This window comes from Eurytemora carolleeae, unplaced genomic scaffold (genome assembly GCF_000591075.1).
Source record: "Eurytemora carolleeae unplaced genomic scaffold, Eaff_2.0 scaffold34, whole genome shotgun sequence".
Lineage (NCBI taxonomy): Eukaryota > Metazoa > Arthropoda > Copepoda > Calanoida > Temoridae > Eurytemora > Eurytemora carolleeae.
Window position 1 is genome coordinate 527,139 of NW_019396116.1, and position 10,615 is coordinate 537,753.

General features: G+C 29.6%; 1 protein-coding gene across 1 annotated transcript; it reads left to right on the forward strand.

The window, feature by feature from the left end:
- The first annotated feature begins 914 nt into the window (after positions 1–914).
- Positions 915–9,891, forward strand: LOC111695419 (SEC14-like protein 3). Its single transcript, XM_023464742.1, has 9 exons — positions 915–1,224; positions 3,129–3,238; positions 3,734–3,775; positions 4,498–4,559; positions 4,884–4,969; positions 7,723–7,771; positions 8,357–8,462; positions 9,062–9,119; positions 9,809–9,891. The coding sequence occupies exons 1-9, from the start codon at positions 975–977 to the stop codon at positions 9,868–9,870; spliced, it is 825 nt and encodes a 274-aa protein (XP_023320510.1). The 5' UTR covers positions 915–974; the 3' UTR covers positions 9,871–9,891.
- Positions 9,892–10,615: the final 724 nt, after the last annotated feature.

The following is a 10,615-nucleotide window of genomic DNA, read 5'->3' on the forward strand; positions in this document are numbered from 1 at the left end:
TAATCTGGAATAAATAAATAAATCGTGTACGTTTCTAATATGAAATATATTTTGTTAATATGTGCGCTGCAGTTTTGTAAAGTAATTGAAATTAAAGAACAGATGATGTGCAAAAACTATGTCGATCCATAATCTCTATAACCTTTAGCGATTTTTTTTCGCCACTTCGCGCCGTTTAAAATGTAATAGGCCGTTAACAACTGAAGCCATCAACAATTGTTGAAAATTTCCCGTTATTTTTTTCTTTTTTAACGATTGGAATTAACCGTGAACGATGTCGTACAGACTAGATTTAGTTTATAGAGGATAATCATTTCTATACGTAAAAAACCTCTTTAATAAATCAGAATAATTCAGTGCATTCACTGGTAGAGAAAATACAGCTGTGCAATAAATTTGTACAATAATTTATTTCAGTGTAAAATAACATAAAAACAATTTTAGTAATCAGGTTTCTGTATATTCATCCTTCTCCAGGGTTCTACTAATACAGGAAGGGGGCCGAAATATTTGGTTCAATTTCTTCTATGTATGTACAGCTTGTACAACAAACGAAACGGCTAGAAAAAGTTAGAACGTGCCCGAACCCTATTTCTTTTTATAGATTAAACTCAAGACACTTGATACAGTGATAACCAGAAAACTCTGGAATATAATAAGACCACTTTTAGAATCAAGTTAACTTGAAAAGTTCAATGAGCATGAGTCACAGCAAAAGTGTCCATAAAATTATTTGCTTTGTAACAATATTAGAAACACTTATGTATTGTTATAATGTCGTCTTCCTATTCCATTATTTTCTGTTTATCATTGTAGTTTTCTGTATGGAAACTTAAATCTTTTAAGAATCGCATTAACCAGGATCGTCTGGGCTAGATATATTGCATTAAATTATTCCCCTTAATAGGACAAAAGAATATTAAATTCTTATAATTTCAGACAATTGTTCTCAAGAAAATACATCAAGGTAGGAAATGAAGAAAGGGACTGTTTCCCTTGGTTCCCCTGGAGGAACCTCGTTCACCTCTTCTGCATCAGACGATTTTAATTCATCAGCTGACTTCAACTCAATGCCTTCGTTTACCACGTCAGCTGATTTTTTAACATCAAGCAGTAACCCCGTAGAAAATGGCCGAAACGGAAATGGAAAATCCGCAAAAGAGAAAGGAGATGAAAAACAATCCAAGAAACAAATAGAAGCCGATCATAGCCTAAACAATACAGGTGAATACAAAAATAATGCATCCTTGAGGTCGTAACTTTTTATTTTTGTGTGAAGCATCTTTTATCATGAACGCCTGATCTCGATATCCAATGTGAGCGCTTTTAATTTGAGAATAATTGCTCGATCTCTTTATTTCCGTTATCCCTGCAAGGTACGATTACCAATGGATATCGTAAGGGAATTCAAAAAGGAGATCAATGCTTGATCCCGAAATGTTCAACACAAAAGTTCAGATTTCTGAGTGTGTTGTTTAATATTAAAATGGTTTTCCACGTTGCAAACTATCAATTTAGAGAAATTGCAACTCGTTGTCTATAAAAAGAGGACAATTTAATTAAACAGTGTGTAAAAATAAAAATATAATGTGCAATTTTTATTTAAACTTTACAAATGATTGCATCTTAGTCTAAATAAATTTGGGACAATTTGGCACTTTTTTGATAAAAATGTTAAAATTTGTGTCTTAAAATTTTTATATTAAAAAAGCAAAACATTACGTTTTTGTAAATAATAAATCAATAGTGCTAGCAAAAACATGTTTCGAAAACATTGAAAAATCGACCTCCCTTCGTGATTCTTGATTTTTAAAAGTGTTTGCGCTGATTCATTTTTTTAAATCAAAAAAAAGTTCATAATGTTAATTTGTAAGTTTAATGGAACAATTTTGGCTCAAAGTTGGTTAATTTAAAAAAAATATATTGTCTTGAGGTTTTTAGAATCATATACAAAGATCAACAAAATTAAAAGTTTTTAAAGTTGAAATTTATAAAGAAAAAATGGTTTTTAAATTTTGTTAAAGATCATTCACCTATTCTTTCTTAAGCTTTTAAGTTAAAATTTTGATTCTTTGATTTAGAATCCTTTTATTGTTTTTAATAGCAGATTTAAAACTTCTGATTTTGGAAAAGTTTGAAAATTACTTTTTGTTTTTATTTTTGCTTTTTTTTCCAATCTTCTTCTTTGTAAATAATTCACGTTAACTGTAGAGTAAAATATATTTCACTGAAACAACTTTACACAAATAGAAAACAGAAATAAAAACAAATCTGGAAAACAAAGGTTTTTTTATAAAATTATTTATAATTATGATTTTCTCCAATTTTTTGCATTTTCCCAAACAAGATGAGTTAAAAATGTTCATCATTTCTTCTCCTATTTCTTTAATCGGACACCTCTAAATGCAACCATGAATTATAGAGTATAGTTTTATTTTACTTAAAAATAAATATTTTCCCTTCCCTTGATTTAATTTAGAACATCAAAAAAGGAATCTGTTGATGTCCTAAATTCCAAGAAATTTTCACCAAATTCTATAAATATTATTGTTTTCTAATCATTCTTTAAAGAACCGTAAGCGTCGTACTTAAATGTGACCCTCCATGCAAAGATTTTCGTTTTTCTAGGTTTAAAGGTGTTTATTTCTGATAATTGATATTTGTTTTCCTGCAGTATAGAAAACTAACTTTTGTGGAGAAACCACAATTAAAAATAATCAGTTTTCATCAAAATTATTAATATTAATATCTTTTTAATACTTGATCAGACAAATCTTTTTAGGGTATCGTTGTGAATCGGGCATTGTCATCTTTGGGTCACTTTAAATTACGAATACAGTCCATTTAAATATTATGATGACTAGTTACTGTTAAATTGATCTTTAAAAAAACTAGCCCAAAATGGTCCGAAATTAAGGACCAAAAATAGAAATAAAAACTTCTCCGTTTAGGAAAATTCTAAAGTTTCGAATTTGGACTGTTTTTTAAATATAGTGACTGTCAGGTTTGAGGATAATTATCAGTTCTTTTTTGTGCAATTTTTTTATTTGGCTAGGAGGTGGATGAAGCCAGAACAATTGGTTCTGTTTGACTTTTCCGAATCTATATTTTAATAGTATTTGATTTAGATGATATTAAGCTGATTGAAGACTTGAGACTTCGTATTAGTAGTGAGCTGAAGAATGAAGACGATATTCCTCCAACATACATACTTTTCAGATGGCTGAAAGCCACACAGGTAGTTTGGTTATCATTACATTTCATTAACATTTTTAGCTAGTATATATACCATACATATAAATATATATCTGTTTGTTTGTTATAGCTGGCCAAACGGCTGAACTAAAATTTTTCAAGGAAACTCGACATAAGTTAATTTTTTTTTGGAAAATTTGAAATAATTCCCGGGCCAACGCCGGGCACTTTAGCTAGGTATTTAATAAAATCGTGACAAAATCTATCTAACAGTTAATTATTATTAAACAATGCAAAAAAAAACATTTTGTTGAATGTCAACCATAAATAAAATCAAAGATTTAATCTGTTTAATATAAGTTAAATGTTTTATCAGTTTCATAAATCCAATCAATAAATCAAACAATTTTAATGAAATAACAAACAGTATGGATTCATTTATTTAGAAAAAAATCAAAAATAATTTTCTAAACATTTCTTCTTGAAAAAATTATAGCGGATAAAAATGATTAGAATATAAAAAACATGTTTTTTCTAGTTCAATGTGGAAACTGCTGCTTCTATGTTCATCAAATCTCAGGTTTATCATAATTTACATAATTTTTTTCATATTATAGAACCAAACCAGCCCACCCCCGGGGGGGGGGGCTGGTTTTTGTCACAATACTCCTCTTAAAATGCATTTGTCTTGTGTTTCATGGTGAGAATGGACAAAATGAATATATCCTGATAATCTTTTCATTTACAAACATCCTTTCAATAGTAGCTTGTATTCCTTTCAATTTATAATTATTTTTCCCGTTGATATATTTATCCTTTAAATGGAACCTGTAACCCGCAATATATTTAGAATATGTGTGAACTATTTTGGAAAAATAACATATATTTTATAGCTTTCTTACACAAACAGGATAATCAAGATATATAAATAGATTCTAACAACCACTTTAAAAAGTTGTTGGGGCGTCGTCAGCCCGCCAAAGTATTATTTTTGCCTCTGATTCCTGTTTAAAATACCCATTGTAAGAGATTTTACGAAAAACACCAGCTTTCAGATCTTCAACACAGCATTACTATGACTTGCAGAGACTCCTCTAAAAAAATTAAAAGAATTCAATTTGATTAAGAATTCAATTTGATTAAGAATTCAATTTGATTAAGAATTCAATTTCCAAAAAGTATCACACTCCACTATCTCAATTCTAAGAACAAAATCATGAAGGGGGAGGTACAGTGTACATCCCAATCTATATTAGACAAAAATAGTCCAATCGGGAAAGGGATAAAACATATTTACTTCAGGAGTGGAGAAAACTGAGAGGAGTAGATCATATAATTAACTGGACTCCCCCAGAAGTTCTAAGGTAAAAAAATTAACTTTTTGCATAAAATGGCGATTAGTTTTTTATCCATGGATTTCTGACCGTTATTAAATATGCGTAGAAAACTTGGGAACAAATTTAATTAGATGACTCAAATCAAATCAGTTAAAGTTAAACTGTTATTTTTAATTTTTTATTAACGTCAAATCTAAAATTAATAAAATAAAACTTTTTTTAAATAAACATTTCTCAGTCTAGTTCTTTGTAATTTGAGGCTATGTCTTTACACCAAAGCGTGTTGCGAATTTTTATAGCACAGACAAGCTAGAAAATGGCCAAATTATTATAGTTTTCTGTTTTGTTTAGAAAGTTCTACCCTGGTGGTTTGAGCGGATATGATAAAGATGGCTGCCCTGTTTGGATAGTTCCACTGGGATCAGCAGATCTTAAAGGTTTTTGTACACTAATGTTGGGAAGGGGGGGGGGGATAGAGTGTAGTTTTATTTCTTCTCATATAATAATATAAAAACGGTTTACACAAGTGCGCTCAAATGTCTTCACTTCATAATTGAAAATAGTTTTTGAAAAAGAATTAGGATGGGGAGTGGAAGAATTCCCCCATCTTAAAATATACATTAATAGTGCTAAAGGGATGAGGGTTAAGTCAGAGTTTAGAGACATCTATATTCTATAATCCTTGCAACTTTATACACCCGTTTCTTTCTTCGGTCATTTCTTGTATCATTAAAAACAAAAGTGTGTTGAAAAAAACACAAAAAACTTCACTTTTTCTCCAGGTTTAATTAATACCCGATCATAATGAAATTAATTTCACATTGTCTCTAGGATATTAGAACAACATGGTTTAAAGTTTAAACATTATCAAATTTGGTCATCCTAGCTCTGAATAAATCTCTGAATAAATCTCTTGGGGATGGAACTGATCAGCCTATACCCTGCAAAACAAAACATTAACAAAGCTGTAGGAGGTAGATAACTGGCTTAAAAATTACAAGAATCTGTTTAAAGGTGTTCATATAACCCTAATACTCTAAACAGCTTTGTTAATTATCAGATTACATGTTCAGTGTGGAGTTGATATGACCCAAGAAGTCAAACCTTATAGAAATCCAACGTATAGAAACCGCTACGTATTTTCCGGGAAAACATTTTTTATATTTTTGAGAAATTAAATAATCAGTGTAAAGTAGATATAATGTTCATAAAATCCTTTTATTTAAATGGTAAAACGGAATTGTATGTAATCATATTCGCATTACTGGACAACTTTTTGTTATACTTTTAAGAATTTTTTTTCTAAAAATAAAACTGTAGATAACATTTTTATGAAATATTCTTTTAATAGTAACACGCAATTTTATGTATAACCATATGATCATTCATTTATGTTGTCAGTACATAATAAAATCTGGGGGACCTTGAACACAATAGAGAGCAGTACAAATATACATATTAAACTATTTTGCTCCTTTAATACCTAGGGTATGTTAAACAAATAGAAATTATGATAATGATAAGCCACAATGTTTTACAAAAACGTTTACTTTCTCAAAAATATAAAAAAATGTTCTCCCGCAAAATCAGGAGTTAATGTATCAGTTTTAGTTTTACAAGGAATATGGGATGTCTCTATACCTAACTTATTCTTTATCAAATATTTCGAACTATTTACTAATACTCGAGAAATATCAAACGGGGAGGGGTTGCAATATAATGGTAAAAAAGACTTGAATTCCAAAATTGATACCTGGCTTACTTAAATAAAATACTTTCACTTTTGAGTGGATTGCAATAGAAATACAACTTGAAAACGTCTCAGTTTTAGTTGCAGCTTATTACAGATCTAACAAATATTTCAGTATCAATAATTCATCAAATCACTTTGAACCATTTTTTAACGATTTATTATCCTTTTTAGAAATTTGCAATAACAGGAATTGCAAATCCTATATTTTCTCAGACACTAACATAGATCTTAAGCAACACAATGATGTTGTCAATGAGTATACTATGCAAATATTATCTTCAGACTTTATGCTTTTTTCATTTAAATTTCGCGGCCTCGCGATTTGTAAATATACAAAGTTTCCTAGACCATATTATAACCAATGATAACCCAAAAGATACAAACATTATCCTAAATATCCAATCGATTTCAGACCATAAAACAATATTTCTACCAATTATTCTTGATTTAAAACACAACGAAAATTCATTTCAAAATCTAAAAAAGGAATATGAATGATAATAATATAAAATCTTTTAAAACTGCACTTGAAAAAGAAAAATGGAATAAATCATTTTTATCTCAAACTGCAGAGATGGCGGCAATAGAATTTAATCAAACATTTTTCATGAATTTTGAAAAACACCACAAACAGTTTATATTATATATAATGTAAACAATAATTTTCCTTTGATTTATATTTTTTATATTTTTTTTAGAATTGGGGGGAAATATTCCCACAACCTTTTTTTTGGAGGTTTTAAAATATTTTATCATGAAACACTTAATTATGTATGTTTTTGGTTATAATTCATAAATAATTACTTACTTGCTTACTTACTTAACCTAATCAAAATTAGAATGAGATTACAGAAGAGTGGGACGGTGTGAGAAATAATAACTTAGTAATTCAGAGAAAATGCTTTGATAGCCTAGAAGGGGAATCTCATCTTATACACTCTCCTTAGATTATAAGAACTTCTTTCTTTTGAAACATCTAAGAAATTTAGCATTATTTAAAGGGAGTGTTCGCAAAAAAATGAAAGGGAGTAAGCTTGCGTCAAAAAAAAAATCCATGGTGATCGTTACTAATCTTATTTCTATCTGTTGCCTGTATTAGGAGAAAATTGTTAGAAACGACTCATACCAAAGAACGAGCGTCCATACAAAATCAGAAAGTTTCAATTTTCAATAATCATCAAAATTTCTTCGACGCATTTGTATATAGTTGATCTATATAATAAAACAAGATATTCATATAAATTTTCCCTCTGGCCGGCCAAATGGCTGGACCGAATGGACTGACATTTTTTGAGGAAATTTATTTTTTCCACGGGCAACGCCGGGCATTTCAGCTAGTATTTTAAAATATTTTTTATTCGTTTTATATGTGATGGAATTTTAACTACGTTACTTCATGGTTCCTAGTGGACAACAAATCATAATTAAACTTTTAAGGTCTTTTGACTTCGGTGTCGAAACAGGATTTTATAGACTACACAATTAGGTAAACGTTTTACTATCATTATTATTATTATTATTATTATTATTATTATTATTATTATTATTATTTATTATTATCATTATTATTAGTTGATTATTATTATCATTATTATTACTAACTATTATTATTATTATTATTATTATTATTATTATTATTAGAATTATCATTACTAGACTTTTATAGGGCCATCTTCTATTTCAATTTTTAATTGTCGCTCTATCTGAAAGCATCTTCTCTTTGTACAATATAAAACAATAACAAAAATATTCACAGATTTCATGATATTTTTTTTTGGAGTTTCAAAATTTTTCAAAAATCAAAAAATTTTGGAAAAAACTTTTTTAATTCTAAGCATCCATAAACCTTCCTTTGGGTAATGTGAGGTCCCACACAAAATTTGGGTCCAATCAGTTCAATCATTTGACGTTTAATGGACACAAACAGACAGACAATAGACAGGCAGTATATACTTAGCATATTATTACTATTATTATGATTATTATTATAACTATTATTATTGTTACTATCTTTATCATTATATTAATATTGTTGTTATATGTTGATATGAATAATATTCCAATAATACAGGTTGCTGGAGGTATCCCTGGTATTAATGAAGGAGAAGACTAGACAGCTGGGGAGTCCAGTCTACCAACACACCTTTATATTTGATATGGACGGATTCTCTTTCAGGGTAAACTGATATTCATACAGTGACACCTACAAAATTGTGGAATGATATAATACACAGCAACTGTGCGTTTGCAGTGTACACAGAATCGTTTTATTTTAAAATTTGTTGTTTTTCATGACATAACAAACATTAAATAAGTGCATAAGTTTACTTAAATATCGTCTTGACATTCCAGAGCTTTCAGGATCTCATTGTAAAAACAGATTTTGTAGAAAAAGATGAAAAAATTGCCAAAAATTCAATTGCAATGTTAATCTGGCTTGAAATTATTCTTCTATTTTCCTCGTTTTATTTTTCCTTTATAACAAAAATATTCTACATTTTTGCCTTTTCATTCACATACATTGCTTTTATTCAAATATTAGTTCATGAGTTTTGACATACAGGGTTACACACAAAGAATGAAATTTCAGAAATGTACAGAAATGTAAACTTGTTTTTTTTCTGGTCAAATCATTATGTTTACAATTTAAATACTTTATTCAAGGCAAAAATTTCACCCTGAAATCTACTTGTATCAAATGATATTAAAATCCCTGATCCCATTCTTTTAGTGTTTCCCCTGTAAATATGAATTCTTAAATAATAATGTTTGCCAGGATGCGACCTATGCTCCTACAATAGAAGTGGTCCAAGCTTTGATATCTGTTTATGAAGGTCAGCCAAACATCAATTAGAAAATACGTAATCTTTATTCTTAACGTAACGTAATTTTAAGTGACCCTGACCTACATGTGAACGTACATGGCACTACCTGATTTACAACGGTATCCTTAAAACCTTTGTCTAATCACGTATGAATGAGATATGCATGCTTTTGTTTATTTAAACTGTTTATTTTCATTTACGGTTTCTCTGTGACTTGCACATTTCTTACTTTTCAGAAAAAATGGAGAAGTTAGATTAATGGTTTGAGTTAAGGGTACCATTGTAAATCAGGCATTGCTTTTTTTGCATGGAGGGTCACTTGAAATTACGCTTACAGTCCTTTTAAATATTTTTTCGGTTCTTGTCATGAACTATAAGCTTTTATTCTATATTGAGGTAATTTATCAACCTGTTATTCAAATTTCAAATTTCATACCTAATATTTCCCGTTGTAGGTTGATAAAGTTACTTTATCACCCTTAAATGCTTCCTTATTTTCAGAGTTAAAGATAAAACTATTTTCAAATTTGTCAAGGAATGTTATTTCACAATCAACACCATTTATCCTTAAGACATGAGTAGTGTTTCCAACCGCAAGTGGATTTTACTTGCGCGCAATTCCGTAATAATTGCGCGCAATAAACGCAACGGAATTGCACGGAATTGTGCGCAATGTACTAATGTACTGTAATGTTTAGAGTTAAAGGAGAGATATATCTGGAATGTTTGTTCAAGGGAACTAATGTACTGTAATGTTTAGAGTTAAAGGAGAGTTATATCTTGAATGTTTATAGTTCAAGGGGACTAATGTACTGCAATGTTTAGAGTTAAAGGAGAGTTATTTCTGGAACGTTTATAGTTCAAGGGGATTAATGTACTGTAATGTTTAGAGTTAAAGGAGAGTTATTTCTGGAATGTTTATAGTTCAAGGGGATTAATGTACTGTAATGTTTAGAGTTAAAGGAAAGTTATTTCTGGAATGTTTATAGTTCAAGGGGACTATTGTACTTTAAGGTTTAGAGTTAAAGGAGAGTTATTTCTGGAATGTTTAAAGTTCAAGGGGACTAATGTACTGTAATGTTTAGAGTTAAAGGAGAGTTATTTTTGGAATGTTTATAGTTGATGGGAACTAATGTAAGCTGTAATGTTTAGAGTTAAAGGAGAGTTATTTCTGGAATGTTTAAAGTTGAAGGGAACTAATGTACTGTAATGTTTAGAGTTAAAGGAGAGTTATTTCTGGAATGCGTATAGTTCAAGGGGACTAATGTACTGCAATGTTTAGAGAACTATCCTGAGACCTTGAAAGCTGCTTATGTTATAAACACTAGCAAATTATTCCAGATCGTCTTTAATATTATTCAGGTAAAATTCCGTAAATATTTTACTGTCCTAATGGATACGGCGTCGGTTTCCTAAGCCAAAGATTGTGAGTTCGAGTTCCACCGTGGGTACATCTATCTCGTGGACTGAATATTGTTTTACACGATACAAAAATATAATTTATC